The following is a 19387-nucleotide window of genomic DNA, read 5'->3' as shown; positions in this document are numbered from 1 at the left end:
TGTACTGTGTCTAGGAAGGACATTGAGTACTGTGAGAATGAGACTCAGTGTAGACCCTGCTTCTTCTTATGAGCACTAACTGTGAAAGACAGCTTATTTTCCTGAACTGTGGTATGTTTCCCTGCAGAATCCTTCAGTACTGAATATTAAAAGGGGAAACTTTAGCTTCCAGTGAGCATTCCTCAGTCATTTCAGGAGTCCTGCTGTACAGTTCTGATAAGTTCTCTGCTAATCTGCAGGAGAAGATGGGTGTAAAATATTTTTATCCTGTGTATTTTTAAAGGTTTTGTCTGTTTCTAGAAGCAGCAAGACTTGCAGTGGAGTATCTCTGTTAAGGGGTGGAGGAGATGTGTTGCTGGTTCTGGTAGCTACTTAAAAGAATTTTTTAAGAAGTGACAAGGTTGAGCTTGTTTCCACAGTAGTGTGTACTAAGCTTGTCATTCACTTAAACTTAGCAGATTTTCATCCTAAAAGATGTTAGTCAAAGAGTTTTTTCCAGACATTCACACCCTTTAAAATTGGGGTGACTAGGATGTTTGCACTGTTAAGGTATTAAGGCAGCTTAATACATGTTAGGAAAGTGAGGTAGATCTCCTGAGCTTAGTGTTCTGAATAGATTCCACTTCGATCACAAGGTTCTCTTTGGCAGAGGTTCATTAGACGTAAGTGCAGTGTGGGTTTCACATCATATTTTTATGCTGTGGTTTTCAGAAACAGCTCTTTACTCTTTGGCAGTGTGAGTCTTTGACAGAGGACTGTGAATCTTTTGCCTGCATCGAGACGAATCTGGTTTTCTACAAGAATTTTTTTAAATGCGTTGCACATCTGTCACTTGTGCTTTCACAGTTACGAAGGTCATTCATCTCAGTTTGATAGAGAGAAATAATTGCTTTTAAAACTGGATAAGTCAGTTTGCCATAATTATTCCTTTTTTTTACATTGTTTAAAAATTACAATAGACTTTAAAGCAGTAATTTTTGTGTGCTTTGAATATTGTATGGAATTGGATTATAGGAAGGAGCAACAGTAAGAGGTAATTTTGTGTATCTACTGAAAATTCAGTAGGAGAATATGTTTACTTACAGTTTTGCACTGAATTTAGGAAACTAGTTTTCAATAAAAACAGTTAATTTAAAGGAAAAAATGGTCACATGGATGTACTCTGTAAATGCTAAGAACTCGACTGTTGCAGAAATGGTACATTAGGTATGGTTAGGGATTTGGATGTGATTTTTTGCCTGGTACATAGGCTGAGCCTCGGGTGTAGACTACAGGTACAGCAAGGGAAATCAACACTCCTAAATGTAGTAAAATTAAGTGTTCTATTTATAAGGGGGGGGGACGGACAATTTTCTGTGATTCTTAACAGTCTGAAAAGTCCCGTGTCAGAAATGCATCACACTGTCTGGAGAGTTTCCATGAGATAAATCAGCTTGGAAAGTCTCACTTTTATGCAAATCATATGCTTCAAGAAAGGAAGACTTAGGGATTAGGTATTTCCAAGTATTTCCTTATTGGGACTGCTGGGAGTGGCTGAGTCTAGTCTGGGTAAAGAGTAAAATAATGAAACAGGATACTGTGTATTGTTGCTTATTTTAGCAAGCTCGTGCTGCATACAAATGATGTTAAAGAGATCCACCCTTTAAACTCATTTTGCCATTAGCTGAAATGAGGGGGAAAAAAACCCCTGCAAATATATGTATTTTTCAGGCTCATCAGTTCAGATGGCAGTGATAACAAACTGCAACTGCTTTAGGCAGCTCATCTGTTAGGGGAACTGCTGATTTGATGGCATCTGCATTTACTTTAGGCTTCTGTATTCTTTGAAAGCACTGCTCTCAGTCTAGTCAGAGCCTTTCCTTAACAAAATGAATGGAAGTGGCAGAATCCTAGAAAGGTCTAGGTCAGAAGGGACCTTAAAGATTATCTAGTTCCAACCTCTGCCTTGAGCAGGAGCACCTTCCAGGAGACCTAAGTTGCCCAGAACTCCATCCAGCCTGGCCTCAAATGCCTCCAGGCACAGGGCATCCTCAGCTTCTCTGGGCAACCTGTGCCAGGGCCTCACCACCCTCATTGTTAAAAACTTCAACTTTATATCTAGTCTAATTTGAACCTCTTTTTGTTTAAAACTGTTACTATTTCTCCTGTTGCACAGGCTCTGCTAAAAAAATCTTTCCCATGTAGCCCATTTAGGTACTGGGAGGGGCCCAAATGTGTGCCCAAAGCCTTCTCCAGGCTGAATCACCCCCGAGTCTCTCAGCTTGTATTCAGAGCAGAGCTGTTCCAGGCCTCTGGTCACCTTCATGACCCTCTGAACAAACTTGAACAAACTTGTCCTTCATAGGGCGGGAACTTGTGGTTTAACTCCAGGCAGGAACACCAGATAGCTGCTCATTCACTCAGTCCCCTCTTCCCCCTCCACCATCCCAGTGGTGATGGGAATCAGGGGAAACAAAAATGATGGGTTGATACAAGAATAGTTTAATAATTGAAAGATAATAGAGTACAATAAACAATTGTAACAAAAAGGAGCGAGAGAGATGAAATCAGAGAGGAACAGGAGCTGCACAATACAATTGCTCAATACACTGACCAATGCCCTGCACATCCCTAGGCAGTGTTTGGCATCTCTCTGCTAGCTCCTCAGTTTATATACTGGGTGTGATGTGCCATGGTGTGGAATATCCCTTTGGCCAGTCCAGGTCAGTTGTCCTGTCCGTGATTCCTTCTGGTTTTGGTGCACCTGCTCCCTGCCAGAGCAGGGGAACTCAAACGTTCCTTGATTGAGAGCAAGAGCTGTTTAGCAACAACTAAATATCGGTGTGTTATCAGCATTATTCTCATCCTAAATCCAAGGCACAGCACTGTGTCAGCTGCAGAGAAGAAAATTTACCTCTATCCCAGCTGAAATCAGGCCAGATTTCCAGAGCTGGTTGTAGTACACCAGGTGGAGTCTCAAGAGAGTGGAGTAGAGGGGCAGAATCACCTCCCTTAACCTGCTGGCTGTGTTTCCTTTGATGCAGCCCAGCATATGATTGGCTTTCTGGGTCTAAGAAAGATGCATGTCAGATGTGTGCTTCAAATGTGCAAATACTTGGTGAAGCAGTACCTTATTAATTCACCTTTCATGGATTAGTGAGAAGCTCTAATTTAAGCATTCTGACTGAACTTTTTGATTTGAGAGGAGTATATTTTGATCTCTTACCTATTACCTGGTCCGCTCAATTAGGTGATGTTTCTGTATTGTACGCTGGAGTGTGACTGGTAAAAGTATGAACTTGTTTTTAACTTGGTGAATTAGAAGACTTGGGAGGTTTTCCAACAGTCTCCGCAGGAGCCAAATTCTCCCAAAACATATTGAGCTTCTTCTGGCTCCTCTGTTGTGTTGCTCCATCTTGTTCTGTGCACCTGAACTGGGGGGGGAGGTGGGGGTGGTGACTGTGACATCATTTGGTTCCACGGTTGTCGGGGCCAGTCTGCAGTTGCTGCAACCTGGGGAGCTGCTCATGCCCTGCTTCAGCAGGGCTGGAGGAGACAGCAAAATAAGTAAGTAATGGTGAGAATAAGAATTTTCTCTTTTATCTTGTTTTCCTTCTCCCTTGTTTTCTCAATTTGTCATGAATGATATTAAAGTTTTAAGTGTCTTGGAAAACATGATTCCTGTCCTCTTAAGAAATCTCACGTTACCAAAGTAGTTTCTTCATGGGACAGAACATGTTTTTATATTCCTCTATAGCAGAGGCACTTCCAAGGGCAGGGAAGTTTTCCTCACTGAGCAGGTGTGCAGAAAGAGCTGACCCTTCAAAGGGCAATATCAATGTGAAATGCAGTCAGTCTTCAGCACTTCAGAAAATGGGGTTTCCCCTTCCCAGTACTAGCAAATTGTCTCTAGGTTTAAGCTGTCTTTATAACTAAGTGGTAATAATTGAAAAAAGGCCTTTTTAGTGTAAAACAGGAGGGCAGGCAAAGTGAAATAAAACATCTGGCAAAGCAGTCATCAGGGGCTTCTTGGGGGTACAAAACGCAATTTAAACCTGCTGTTAATTACTCTGAATTACATGGGGATTTCTAAAAGTATTTTTGTCCATAATACCATTTTGAACCACCTTTTAAAAACGTTATCCAAAGCTCTTCATGTGCTCCAATTGTGAAAAGAGTGAAGAATTCAATGAGCTAAACTGGATTTCCATTTTTGAGCTTTCAAAAATTATTCATTCTTTAATCTTGATTCTGTTCATTGAAATTGGATTAAAATTTTTAGCTGAAAATTATCTTTTTAAGTGCCAGGTGTCCAGCTCTGGGACAGCTCTTAGCAGAAAGATAATTTTTTGGCTAGTCTCTGTTAACAAGATGCCTTCGTTTAAACTCCATTTAAAGGAGTAATTTTTCAAAATCATTTGTTGCCAATATATATACATATATTTTCAATGGCTTTTGGCCTCTTTCATGCAGAAAAGGTATTCCTGATCTGTGCAGCAATCAACTGTCAGGTTTGCTCTAATCCACAAATACGAAGTTAAGACCAATAATTTGTTTTATGCAGGACCCAATACCTATTGTTGCTCTTGGTTTTATTGCAGTAATGCTGCCCTTCAGCACCTGTCGAGTGTGGTTCTTCATGATCCTGCTCCTGCTTTGTAGCATCCATTCACGTGAGTATTGCAAGGACAAAAATATTCTCAAAGAAGCAGCAAGTATTTTACTAGCAAGCAGGTTTTCTTGTCTCGGAAATGGTTGGAAAATACTGAGAAATATTACAAGCAATTACTTCAGATTGAATTGATTCATTCTGAGATTTAAATAGAGCAAATTTTTTTTTCCTGCAACTACAGTTCCCATTTCCCTCTGTGCATCTGTACAAGAAATACATGCTGCTTGTTTCATCCCTGTCAGTGCAACTTGCATTTATTTCACAGTTGATCATCGATTTTTTCTTTTTTCCCCCTCAATTATAGATTTTTCTATTTTTTTCCCCCACTTCGACTTTTTTTCAGCATCCTAGTAAAGTTATTCTTACAGTCAGTTGGGAATTGATGTATTTGCTTATTACAGCAGATGACTCAAAGTAATTAGAAAGGTTTTTGTCTGATTACTTGCACTATCACAAGTTAAGTTTGGTCATCTGACATGTATAAAGGATCCATCCAAACATGTTTGCATTTGATCCTTAATGAATTGGGAAACCAGAGCCTTTTCAACTCTTGGTGAAAGGCTGGCAGTTGTTGCGTCGTAAAAGGCTTCCAGAGTGCATGTGAGCTCTAACATAGATACGAGTTTGTAAGTACAGCAATGGCCATTAAACCTTTGTAAATGCCTTGTGTATCTTTAAACCCTCACGAGAGAGTAATGTGTAGGGCAGCCCTGGTTTTCAAATAATTCTTACCAAACTGAATGTTGGAAACCTCATCTCATGAACTTCCCATTAAATCATTACAAAGTCTTTAAAATTTTCTGTTGTGTCTTGTTTACTAGCAGGGAGAGGGACCCCATGACAAAACTGTCAGTGTGAACTTTGGTGGTCACATTTCTGTTAAGACAATAGTTTCAGATTATCTGTTTTGACAGTACCTTCAGTTCTTTCTACTCTGTTCTTTTTCTTCCCAAGGGAGTTTTGTATGGCACAGAAGAGGCAAGTTGTGCCCAAGGACAAGTAATTTCCTAATTCCCTAATTTATGCTCCCAGTGCTGTTAGCTGAAGAATTGTCCAAAAGACTGAAGATTGTTCAATGCCTTCATTTTTTATTAGGTTGTGATCTCACTTCTGTTCACAAAGACTCTAACACCATGAAATGGTTTTCAGCAAACTCCATCATTGAAAGCTATTAAAGTAGTTATGGTGTAAGTTTCTCTCATGGAGGGAAAAAAGGCAAGCAGGTGGGAATATTGAGTCTCTTTTTTTTCCCCCCTCACTGGGGCATGGTTGATTGCCTGTGGAGTTGTACTGTGATTTGCACTTTTGATGTAATGAAAAACAGATGTAAGGAGGCAGCGATGTTTACTGATGCCATATTTTTTTAGAATAGTGTAAATGAAAGGTGATTGGGAAGTCCCAGAGTAAGAAATCAGTTGCTTTTGTGTAAACAATGCAGTACCTCTATATTTAGGGATGTTTTGCTCTTTTCCATGCAACTGCAGCAGGTCCCTATCTGAAATAAGAAGCTGGAATAGATGCATACTTGGTTGTGTTTGATAAAGGTGCCTTTCACCATGTTTCTGTGTTTTAAGTGGGGTCTGATCTTTATCTAAAAAGCTGAAAGTTCTGCTTGTGTGCATAGGAGAAATGTAATTATAGATGCAGCAAAACGTTTTCATGTAACCTGCACCTCATAGGTGAGCAGCAGGGCTTTTTATCCTTGACAATTTCCACCTGAATGGATTCTTTAATTTAAATTTTACAGCTTTAGTTCTTTACTCATTGTGGTTCATGAAGCAATTTAAAGCAATGTAAGTGAATACAACAGAAAGCTATCTGTGCTTAACCTTGCTAGCCATCAGTAGACACAGTTCCTGATGACTGTAAATGCCTTCCTAATGAGTGATAATCAGTAGGAAAATGTCATTGCTTTAATTAATTATGGATAGTTTTGATTGTAATGAGCTAATAATTATGAACTTTCAGTTCTTGCAGAACCAATTCATCCTGGTTCAGAACAGAGTGCAGAGGCACCCAGCAAACCTAACATGACAATGAAGGGTGTATTCGAATCTTTCTTGAGCTTCTTCAGACCAATGAGTAAGTGTCACCACTGCAGCATCGTTTCTCTTTTGCTTTCCCACTTCTGCCTCACTTCCAGTCCACTCTCCTTCCGCTATCTGTCAGCATTTCATGTGTTTAAAACCCTCAGTCTAATACTGTAAAATTCTCTAGAGGCCTTGAAAATAGGATTGTTAAGTGCCTCTTTGGGATTATCACAGATTTGTTTGCATTGCTACCCTCCTGCAAAACCCTCCATCACTAGTGATGTGACTGTGCAGGAAATGCTGAAATTATGTTGAAAATTTGGCATAGGATCCACCATGCCTAGCTTTGTTGTATCTCATCTGAATTCGTTTTCCAGTCTTCCCACATACACTTAGAGAGAAAAGAGAATTTGGCACAGTGTAAATTAGAGAAGGATTTTGTCCCACACTGGTGTCTCTCCCACTTCTACTGGTTAAGGAAGGCTTCTGACCTGTTAGATTAGACTGATCCACTCATCTTTGGACTGCTAAAGTTAAATTACAAGAACTACATTATTTCATAAAGTTATTGAGATGGAAATCACAAAGCTAACTTGCTAATATCAGAAATCAAAATAATATGAGTACAAAAAAGATTTGTTACATATAGAAAGTGCCAGCCATAGATCAATAGGAAGGAGAAGCAGAAATACTACTTTTCACTTGGTGTGCTTCTGCATTAATATCAGTATGCCTTCACCACTATTGCTCACATGTAGCCCTAAGTAAACACAGAGGACTGGTAAAGATCCTGATCCCCCCTTTAATAAACTGAACTTGGCTACCAGTAATGTCTCCAATAAATATGAGACTGACAATACAGCAAGTCCTGGGAGAGTCGTTGGAACCAAATGATGCTTTCCAGCTGCTGTGTAACATAAGGGATGAGATACAATGTTTTATAGAAATTAAATATACAGAGATGTCTACTGTTTATAACTCTCTTACATATTTAAGCCATTCCCACAGAGTATCTCACGATTATCAATAAATCTGCTATTAAATAGGAAATCTCAAAAATTGCTTAAATATGTTGTTCATTAACTGTATTGGATGTCATAAAAGGTTTTTCCAAGCGGCTTATTTTCAGCTGCTTGTAGAAACAAAAAAGTGCCAGAGATGGTTAGTTGCAATATGCCCTTCAGAATAAAAAAAACAAAACCCAAACAAACAAACAAAAAAAGAAGCCTTAGCTTTCTGCTGGTTTTTAATTAGAAACAGAATAGTCAGAAAATTTAGTTTGTCTTATTCCCTTACTTTACAAACCTAAGTACAAAAAAGTGTCACAATGGTGTTTAGATTCAGCTTTGTAATAGATCCTTACAGAAACAAAGCAAATTACAAAAGATTTTCTATTACATGATTTAGCTTTTCTGCTAATTTCAGTTTTAAAAGTTGGTTAGGTTTTGGGAAAGAACATACATGAATGTCAATGATATTGTTTTCTGGCAGATTTAATTGATCAAAACATGCTAGAAACACCAAAGTGATGACTTCCTTCTGTTTCACATTGTTCCTAGGATAGGCATCTTACCTAGTGGCTTTTTGTTGGTTTTTTTTTTTCTTTTTAAAGCTTGCCGCCTCAGTAATGAGCGACTCTTAACTCCTTGTCCTGTAGAAGGCCTGAACATGTCTGAATGCTCAAAAATTCAGTGCTGTCCTTTCAAAATTGGCCATGAAGAGCAGTGCTACATGCCAGTGAGAGACGGTGAGTGTGCTGCTCTGGGCTCCTGCCTCAGAACAAACCCTGCTCCTGGTTGCACAATACAGTTCATGTTGCTGTTTGTACCTTTAGCTTTCCAGGACGCCACTCTCTGAAAGTAACTGAAAGCTTGCACCTATTTTTTCGTCTATACTAATAAATGAAACAATTAATTATTAGAAAATTTTCTGGATATTGTCAAGTCCAGCACAGGCAAAGAACAAGAGCCATGCAAATAAATATAGTCACATATGTCAGTACAAAGAATGAAGTAAAGGCTTGCTTTGTTGAAAGTGGGAGTTAATCCAAAGTAGTGAGTCCATGAAAGTGCAGTGAAGAAAAAGTGAAAGAACTCGATGTATTTTACATGGTGAAGAGGAGGCTAATTGGTTGTTTAATAGCTACTGAAGCCTGTTTAGAAGGGAAGTTACTAAGATGAGAGTCACTAATTCTTCCTGGAAGAATCAGATGATTTAACAAGTGGAAATTGCCATTAACTGATGCTTAAGAAATTTAGCTCAGATATTAGGGGGGGAAATGTTCATCAGAAAGGGGATGGAGTCCCCAGCTTTGGAGGTTTTCAAGACTTGGATATAACAAGACACAACTCACGTGATCTCATGTTGGCAGTAGCCTTGCTTCAAGAGGAAGATTCATCTATGTGATCTGCAGAAGTCTCTTACAACCAAAACGTCAGTGGTTCTGTGTTATCAAATTTCAGCATTAACATTACATTTTACCTCCTTTTTTCCCTTTGAGCATCTGCTTGGTGGGCATGATTTTTTTTTCTCATATGAATGCAAAAAACACTTTTTGTAGATCCTATCTTTGCTTGTAAATCCAGAGTTGTTGTTGCTGTACTGAAAGGGTTGTATCAAATCCTAATTTTTATCATAATTTTTTTCCTGTTTGCATAGCTTTCTATAAACAGTTGTTGCTTTTCATGATGAGGTTGCTTCAATAAACTGAAAAAAGCAAATACTTTAGAGGTGTTTTATTATAGACAGAATTATTGGGTGTGAAACGACCTCTCACAATTAATCCTCCCTGTTCTGCCAGCATAGCTACAGTGGGTTTCCCAGGGGCTGTATCCAGTCAAATTTTGAATTTCTCCAAGGACAAGCAACGAACAATGTAGAGAGTTTTCAGACACAAGCAATCTTGCCAAATATTGATATTAAGTTAGTAGAAAGAAACCATAAACTAGAGCTTAATGATTTTGTTCTTTCTGGTATAATTCAGTATACCTCCATTGATTTCAGAGGTGATATTCCGATTTTTAGGATGAGCTGACTTAATACAGATATGAAACCCCAAGGTTACTTGTCAGCTAACATGAATTCACTTTCTCTTGTTTGTGCTTCTTCAGGAGCAAGCTGAGGTCAAAATAAGGCTTTGAAATTTTCCTTGTGCTTGAGCAGCTCCACATTCCAGTGCTGGGGTAGCTGTAGTTACTACAAGCTAGATAATTTTTGATTGAAGAAAGTTTTATCCAGTGTCATGCCATCAGTATTTGTTTGTTTGTTAGGGGTATATGACAGAAATTAAAGGTTTTAATAATATTCAGTCCCCACTTGGGCCTTTATATTTTGTATAAAAGACACTTAACTATAGCAAAAAGAAAAGCTGTACAGTGAAAATTAGAGCTCTTCCGCTCATTTTTAAGAAACATACTGAAGCAAGTTTTAAAATTAAATATGCTTATTCAGCTGTGACTGATTGATTCCTCATTCCAGTTAGGCTTTTATTGTTTGGACATCAATATCAAGAGCTGACTAATTTACAAAATTTTTTGTTCATAGATTTATGAGCTCCTTGAATACTCCTGGATGTACAGCATACGTCCAGAGAAAATGCAAACACTTACTGTTTGTCTTGTAGCAATCTGTTGACAAAATAGAAGCACTTAGCAGATATTAGACTCATGGCAGTTGTGTTTGTCAGCTGGTCACAGGTGCATACTAAATGGTTCTTCTCCTTGGGAGGTTTGTCTTGAATTTCACTGGGAATAAAATGAGGCCTTAAGAAGGTGCTACAAAAGTTATGAACTGAAGTAGAGAAATAGAATTTATTTGAAAGATTTTGTCTTCATTCTTAAAGCAGCTTCTAAGGGACTTTGGTTGGTTTTTTAAACTATTATTTTTTTCCCACACACAACTGTGCCCCATGCCCTGGGCTCACTCAAACCCTGGTTGCCTCAAGCTACACAAACACTTGTGCTTTTCGAACTCAAGTGAAATTTGAGACCAATTCTTTCTCATCTGAGCTCATTTCTAACACTTTTTTGCCATTGTGCGGCTGAATCATAGAATCATTTAGGTTAGAAAAGACCCTTGTGATCAGTGAGTTCAACTTTAAATTCATATGAGAGATGACAGTTTTCCTTGGCATTTACTGAAATCTTTAGGCATGAGTGTGTCTTAATGTGTAAGTATTGTCAGAACTTTGATGACAAAACATCTGTCTAAGCTAAGTGGCAACATGGCTGTGAATTCCTGGCAGCAAAGAGGTCTGTCTTAGAGGCTGATTCTGTCACCTGACCCTCAGTGTCTGTATCAGAATTATTCAGAACTAATGCAAATTTCTGTTGGCTCTACAGATGTGCAGCTGGCCATTCGAGTGATTTTGGTTACTGGAGGAGGATTTTTGACTTTAGGATTTCTACCAATCTTTTGCTGTGCCTTTTTGCAGAGAAGGTAAGTGTTAGAGCATGACCAGACCAAATTTATGGTGACAATATGGAGAATTGACATCTTTTAACTAGTGAGGGGAGAAAAGAGGTTATTTATTGCCCCAATACTCTTTCTAAAGACCTGCATATGAAAGACTTGGACTTAATCTTACTTCTCTTGTTTGGGAGGTTGGACGTAAAACACGAAAGCAGAGTCCCTCCAGGACAGACCTGGACTTACGCAGTAAGATAAGGAAGGGAAGAACAAAGTATGAGGCGTGAACAGAGTAAGAGAGCTGGGCTGTGAGTTGGGAATTAATTATCTCTAACGTTTCTAACATGCAGCGTGGGGTTTTTAATGTATAGGGCACTTTACAGCCTGCAAGTTCTATGCAAGCAGTTTAGTGTCTGATACTGTGAAGAATTTCAGCATGTGTGTATGTTCTCAGGATACAGGGAAAATGTAAACTCCACAACATCAAGGTCATTAAACTGATGGAATTAACATACTATGCTTTATTCTGCATAGGTAGTAGTTTATATTGAATGACTGGTGCTATAACTTGGTTAGTATGACAGAATTGTCTTTTTAGTGAAGATTTTTTCCTCCAAGTGTTAAACTTTTGTTCTTCTAAGATATAGTAGTCTGTGTGGGATTATATACATGCATGTATACACACACACGTAGACTTCACTAATGAGGCTGCTTGGCAGATGGCTGTTTGCTGTGGAGTTCCACATTTTGACAAAACCTGCTGTGAAAATCTCCATATTACATCTTACACTGTGCTCAACAGCTGATGCTCAGCATACAGATAGCTGTACTGAGTCATCACTGACTGGAAGCAGAAGGCAAAGAATCAACATGAAATTATCATAAATTTTCTGGAAAATTAATTAATATGTGTTCGTTTTGGGAGAATTCACATTAATGTTTAAATTATCATTTCTGTGTTTTTTCATAGCCAGTGAAACTAGGAATTTTGCTCTTCTGCTATGACTTGGTTTTTTGCTTTGTTTTTTAATGCAGTAACTAACCAGATGTTAAATGGTATAAATTTCCAGGATCATATATCTAAGTTAGAGGAATGATGCAATCCTATCACAATCTGCCACTCTAACTTTGAGTTTTACCAGTTTTAGAGACAGTTGATAGAGCTTTGAGAAACATTCCTTTAATAAGCCAAAAACTTCTCTGGATAGAAATGTTTTCAACATTACACACACAGTCATTGTTGAGAGAGTCCTATGTACAATGCCAAATCTGTACTGCAACTGGTGTGCACAAAAGTAAAAATTGTTCTCTACAGTTATCCAAAAAAAAAAAAAAGAGGACTTCTGCTGATGAAATTTGGGATAATTGTTCAACTCCACTGTGCCTCTTCTAGAGCAAATTGCAAGGTTTCTATACCACAGCCAGACAAAGAAAATGTAAGACCATGAAATTCCTGTAAAATTGATAGAAGGATCTGAGTACTCCTCTCTTTGCCACACTTGATCAATTCTAGTTGATCTAAGTTCCCAAGCCAGTGAGGCTTTGTTACTTTCCACATCCCCATAGACAAACTGTGTTTGCCTCGTTCCAGTCGTGTTTCTCATGCAGGAAGCAGAATCTACACATCTGTTCCCTGCCAATTGACAATTTCCCTTGTGTGCTATCAGCACAGTATCTCCTGTCTAGAGCTGTGCTCTGATGATTTTGCTATGTCCATAACTGTGTCAGCCTATCTTACTCCTCTCAGTTTTGTTAGTCTTCTTTAAGAATCACATGCAAGGACAGGTAGGTTAAGCACTAAAGGTTAGACAAATGCAGGTGTACTTAAGTAGCACTGCTTTTGAATAATACTATGTAGATTTAAAAAATAGAATAGAAAAGTCTTCATTCCTGCACAGATCCTAGTACAGCTGTGGTAAGAAGCCCACAAAATTTTGTTGACTTGTTACTGGGGCAATTTCTGGTCATGGTTGCATTGTCTCCTCATCCTTGCCTGCTGGGGATGAGACAAGCAGTCCTGTGCAGGAGTTCCTCTCTCAGGAAGAGTACTGAGGGGTGTCCCAGGCCTGTGTGTGCCTTGTGTGGACTGGGCGGTGCTGGGTTGATGGTTTGGATTTATGATCTTAAAGGTGATTCTGTGATTCTGAATTAATCGAAAGGTGACATTCACGAAGAAAATGTAAGAAATGGGAAAAGCGTTGAAATGCTTCTTCTCACCTTAATCTTTGTTCTGGTGATGAATCTTATGGTGGCCCCTGAAATCAACTATAGCATTTCGAGATTTTTCACTGGAGCTAGGATTACATGGCTGAAGTCTAGGTGACCTTCTCTAAATTCCTACTTTGGAAGTCAACCAATTTCAGTTTTTAATGTGTTGCAGTCCATGTATCAATCCTTTACAAAAGATAAGTAAAAAAGTACAGAAAATTGCAAAGGAAAAAAGAGCACGTGGTGAAAAGACTCAGGATGAAGAGATTCATCGCCACTTACTGGACTGACTTAAGAAAGAACCAAAAGGACGAAAAAAAGGAAGGTAAACTAACTTTGGGGTATTCTTTTGTTCTAAGTTTAGGGTTGTTCCATTGAGTCTGTGTAGAATACTAAAGATATCAACTACCAAATACCTGCTGCCTGCCAGTGCAGTAGACATTGTCCAAAGGATCACCTTCAGTTTCTGTTGTGGTAGAGGTAATGAGTTTGCAAGAATTTGCTGTCCTGGGCTGCCAGCTGATAGCAGAGCTGTGGACAGTCTGAGATTAAAGCCCCCTGCCACTTCAGTGTTCCTTATCTCATGTGCCAATTGTAGCATGAGAAAGTGAAAACATAATGGGTTTGCTGCTTTCAGGAGAGGCAGATCCATTTACAGGCACTGAAAAGCCTGTCTTTCTGTATGGATAGGGGTGGTTTGTAGCTGAGGTATTCCCATAGCTCCACAACTTGGCATTCTTAGCATTCTTCCTCAATGCTGAAGAGCAATTGCTGCTGAAATAAATGTAATCTGAGAGTGAAATGCTATTACTTCATGTGACCATGCCAAGCTATACCCTACTAAAGGTCACAATGAAATAAAAAAGTATCAGGAAGGTCATTAGATAAGAAAGAAATATTTCAGGGAGAGTATTGATTTGGCAGAAATGTAAAGGTGTCCCTAAATCAAATTATACTCATCTTTGGGTTTTTTTTTTTCTCCCTTTGGCGTACAGGAACATCCACCTGATCCTGAAGATCAGTCAGAAGACACCAGGATTATTTGACTATCTCATAGAAAATGACACATATTATTTTAGTATTGAAGTAGTACAAAGTTGTTAACCCTTGATTATAGTATCGATTTTGCAGTAAAAGTTTTTTCATTGTAGTTTCTTGCACTCATTCCATACCTCCTGTACAAAAAAAAAACGGTAACACTGAAAGGCAAACTGCTTGTGCAACCCCTGAATAGTAAAATCGGTGTTCTTTTCATACAGTAGCATCCCTGTGGAGGGATATAAAGATAGCAGTTAAGTGTCCATTTCACCTTAGGGATCAGTCTTAGAAAAAAATTAAAGGAATGTTGTCACTCATTAGATTGGTATTGAGAGGAAGCTTGCTCTGCTTCCATATTGGATGGCCCCATAGCACAGTAGTGCTGCTCTTGCTGAGAACAGCTAATTCTTTACCAGGCTACAAAGGATTTGGGAAATCTGTTGTTGGGCAATTGCTTTGAAGATCTGTTTGGCAAAAATACAAAGCAAGAGTGTTGTCTCTGGAGTTGTTCTCTCTGCTGGGTATTGCTGCACCACACAACTTTTTTTGTTCTTAGGATGACCTGTCTCCCAAAGTAGGTGATTCCAAAATGGAATTTCTTTCCATTTCTTTGCAGTGTAACAAAAATAAAAGAAACAAATGTGTAACACTTTTCAACAGCTGAGTGCAGAGTGAGCACCTAAAAGAATGTCAGTAGAAGTCAGTATCACCCACAATAATCACTTGTGATATTTCTTTGGGGCTGTGAAGTCCATGTAGCAGAATTTCCAAAAGCAACAACTGGCAGAAATGGAGCTTTGGTCCTAAGCTGGAGTATAAATATTATGAGTGATTCTTAGAAACTCTGTACTTTCAGAATTCCCCATTTAAAACATTTTTCTTAGTTTCCTAAGTCCGAAAAAAGAGATCACTTAAAATCCAAGTGTAATGTGGGTGGAATATGCATGTGGGTGATCTCATGAAGTTGTTGGAGTACTTGGTGATGATCACTTGTAACTATATGCAGGAGTTTTAATGCCTGACATTGCAACCATTGCCAGAAGCATTGTGTTACAGATAATTCGGTTGAAATTTTGCAAGCAAATGTATTACTCTATTTTTGATGTGGAGCAACATAACAATGGAAACTGAATAGGGCACGGTTTGCTTTCTAAATCTGATATGTATTTGCTCTTTTTTGATATTATTTTTATGGAAGCTGAAGTATGTATGTAGATATTTTGACAAAGAAAAAAAGAGTTCCCTGCTGCATTAATTTCAACTGTCACAGCTGAAATGTGCAAGTGACAAACCAGAGAAATCCCCGTGGCTGGTGATTATCCTTGTGGCTGAGTTGTGCTCCAGAGGAAGTTAGGCTTTCATATGGTGCTTTGTGATTTTGATTTGAAGGGCAATAAATTCCTCCCATTTCCATGTCATTGGTGGCACAACTGGTTTCAATGTCACATAGCATCCTGACAAAGGGACACACTCGGATAAAATAACTGTATTTAAGGGTGAACAATCAGTGCATCTGCAGTAACTGAATCTGGCAGCACCAGAACAAGAGGAGCTTAAGCAAAATATTTTGTTAGAGGAAGAGGTGAGATGAAAAGTCACAGCCAAATTGTGTTCCCCTTAGTGGGACAGCAGTCCAGAGCACAATGCACAAAGTTGGGGCCTGTCCTTTTCCATGCAGCAGCTTTGCTGTAAGGTATTCTAAAAACATTGAAGTTTTGCTTTTCAATTGGAGAAGACAAGAATTCTGATTTTACATTTTAATTTCTCTATTAGCTTGACAATGCATTGAATTAATAGCTTTCAACCCATGGGTATTGCTTAAATAAGTGTTCTCTGTGCCTTAGGTGTCATAATAGCTATTTCATTACTACTGAAGGTCAAGATTGCCACCTTAGGGTCAAAGCACAGATTCACAGGCCTGTGTGTGATACAAACTGTATTGACAATGTCACAAAAAGGTGGATACTTTGATCAGCTGACTGGCTGCCTGCTTACACAGAATATTCAGATCACTTGCATAAATTTATTTTGTTTTCTTGTTTTTGTGCTCCTGGACCTAAGCATATTACAGAACAATTTCAACATGGGGTTACCTCACATCTAACTGAAACATGTCTTTTCCCCAGGGCCTAGGCTGCTGATTTTATCATGTATATCAAGCTGTGTGTTACTGAGCCAAATTCCATTTTCCTTTGTCCCTTCTTTCCCTTCCCAAGAACTCGATGAGGATCCAGGTCAGCTACAAGAAGGTACTGTCATTTTTGTCAGGCTCCTCACAGTACCTCTGTGCTAGAAAAGAAGCTGCTGAAACCTGGGTGTGGTTCCCAAGTCTGCAGAAGAACCTTTCCGGCCCAGGGAGAGGGAGGAACATCTTTAGTACTAAAATCAGGAACCACAAGATGGTGCTGCAGGAAAACATTTTTCCGCCAAGGTTTTGTGCTCCGAAGAACTTCATTGATTTCTGCCTTTTATAATGTGGTTCATCAAGTCACAAAAAGGCAGATAGTGTACAACAGAGCAATGGTCACTCAGTAAAAAAGACAACATAATACAGCACATGATGACGAGGCTTTAGAAGACTTACGTGATATACAAACCATTGCTTGTGGTTTTAGCTCTGTTTTCTCCTATTGAACTGAGCGTGAAACAAAAGAGCTCCCAGTGGAACATCCTTCTTTATCTTCACAAAGATTAAATAAGTACAAGGCTAAACAACTTGATGCTCGATAGCTGTGTCCAGGGGTGTGGATGCTGCTCCCCCAGAGGTAGGAGCTGTGATAGAGCTCAGCATCAGGACAGCCCTTTCATCACATCACCCAGAGCCTGCACCACGTCTAATGGATTTGGCTTACTTTCTGTTCCTTCTGAAACCTGACCCACACTCCCTGAGATGAAAAGTAACCATGGGTTTTTTTTGAAAGCTTTAAAGCAGTATGAAATGACTGCATTACATTGTGGGTGATTGTGGCAATATCTGGTACTTCTCTCTTCTGACCTTTAGAAAGCTTTCAAAGTCATGAGAATTGAACTTAAAAAATAAGTACAATGGAATGAGAGAATAGGTTTGAACTGTAAAGCCCAAAAATCGAAGGCCAAATACAGAATTGTATTTAAGCAAAATCTCTGTGACTGGGGAACTTGTATTTTTGAAGATGAAAGTTCAGTTCTGAGGCTTATTTTACCCAGCTGAGATTCATGCAATGCCAGCTGGTGCAGATACAGAAGAATGTACTTCATTACTCAACAAATATTTTCCCAGCTTATTTCCATGTAAGTGATGTAATTTTTAAATGTTATGGTTGCTATGATCTTGCTGACCTAGGCTTGGATGCACAGCTAAAATGAAGTGTAAAGGTCTCCCTGGAAAAGGTGTTTTATGTTCTCCTGTAAGGTCCCAGTGGAGCAACTGATTCTCTCTAACGCAATTTTGCTTCTGGTGTTTGTGCTTCAAAACTTTTTTGTTCTAAGAAAACACTGGGAAAAAAATGTTTCTGCCAGATGAAAGGGGAAAACTGTCCACAGCTGTACTGCTTTAACCTTCTAAGTTTCACTGTACTGCTTCCAAGTCCCTTCACGAAAGCCGTTTCTTTCTGCACTGCTTCCTCACAGAATTCGCTATCCACTTCATTATCCACTCCCATCTCAGTGGATAAATCTCTGAGCACATATGTGTGTTTTGTTCTGAGTCCAGGTAAGTGCAAATAGAGCTTCACTCTGCAGCATCTGTTTCTCTGTAGCATCAACTACCACCTCTGTCCTGGTGGCTCTGAAGGTTTGGCTGTGCCAGCTGACATTCAGGCAATGTGGGAAGCAGGATGGCAATTATACAGGGAGATCCCTCTACCAAGGAGTATGGCTACAGATGCTCTGGTCCTGCTGTATTCGTCTCCCTGCTTTTCAAGGGGGTGATTTTTCAGTCTGTTAGGCTACAGCTGTTCAATATTCCACCTAGTGTGGATCGTCAGCTGAGTCAAAATCAAAAGATTAACACAACTTTCATTTAGAAAAGGAATCTTCTGATGCAGGTGCTGGGCCTGCCTTTAGCAGTGCACTCTTGCCCAGGCCCCTCTTAAGGGCTGACTATCCAAGCTTTAAATATTTTCATATTCAAGGTAATTGATTCAGCACTAAAACACAAGATGTGTGTGGCAAATATGGGATGGAAAAACTAAGCCAACAAACGCAGAACCTATGCTTAGGACTTAGGGCAGAGCTGGGAGATCCAGGGAGATAATGCACAGTATAAAATGCTCTTGCATACATTTCCTAATGGGAAAGCTCTGCTTCGGTTAAATGCCTCAGGTAGGCAGCAGCATTTCCAAAAAACAATTTATTCAATTAAACATGGCCTTATGAGCTGCAACAGGTCATTGTGGTTGGCTGTGTGATACCTCTTTTCCCATCATCTTCAAGGAAGGACAGGGAAAAGTTAATTCCTGTTCCTAACACTGGGTGCATTGATCACTGATATTTTAACTCATATTTCTCAGATACCAAGGTGATGGCTTTAAATAATAGCAGAGCTCAGTTTGAAGGAAGGAGCTCTTATAGTCTCTATGAAAAACTATCACAAGCAAGGAAACTTGAGAGCCTGGGGAAAAGCAGTAATTGGGGTGCTCTTTACTCATTGTTTTGATGTCACAAAAGCTGGTGGCCCAGCTCAGGCTTTTGAATAGTGGATAAGTATGGTGTATTATTGTTATGGTGATGCTTATCCACAACAGTCCTAGAATGCTATATTACGAGTATGTTTAAACCATGAAAAATCTGGCGTTGGGGCACATCAGCTAAAGACCAGGCTGTGCAAACTGGAAAGGAAGAAAAGGAAGTTAATGGGAAAACATGACCTTGTGAAAAATAACATGGAACCCTTCACCAAAATGCAACAGAATGTTATTCACATTTTCCTTTTGCAATTTATTTTAGTTATATATGAGCACACTAAAGGTCTGTCACAGCCAGTGCTACAAGCATTTATCTTTTTTTTAATCTATAAGCTTTATTGGTTATTCATTTTGGTATGGAGTTTTTTTGTAAACATAACTGTAATTAA

At 39.1% G+C, this 19387-nt stretch overlaps 1 protein-coding gene across 1 annotated transcript; it reads left to right on the top strand.

The window, feature by feature from the left end:
• Positions 1-3296: 3296 nt before the first annotated feature.
• Positions 3297-16213, top strand: FMR1NB (FMR1 neighbor; the record flags this gene model as incomplete). The annotated part of the gene is made up of 6 exons (XM_088173485.1): positions 3297-3546; positions 4581-4652; positions 6620-6733; positions 8294-8428; positions 11022-11118; positions 13469-16213. Coding segments are annotated over 6 exons (786 nt in total), but the record flags the coding sequence as incomplete, so codon positions are not given.
• Positions 16214-19387: the final 3174 nt, after the last annotated feature.

Source organism: Sturnus vulgaris, chromosome 14 (assembly GCF_052056855.1).
Source record: "Sturnus vulgaris isolate bStuVul1 chromosome 14, bStuVul1.hap1, whole genome shotgun sequence".
Lineage (NCBI taxonomy): Eukaryota > Metazoa > Chordata > Aves > Passeriformes > Sturnidae > Sturnus > Sturnus vulgaris.
Note: the sequence above shows the minus strand (reverse complement) of the source record. Positions and strands in the feature narration are given on the sequence as shown.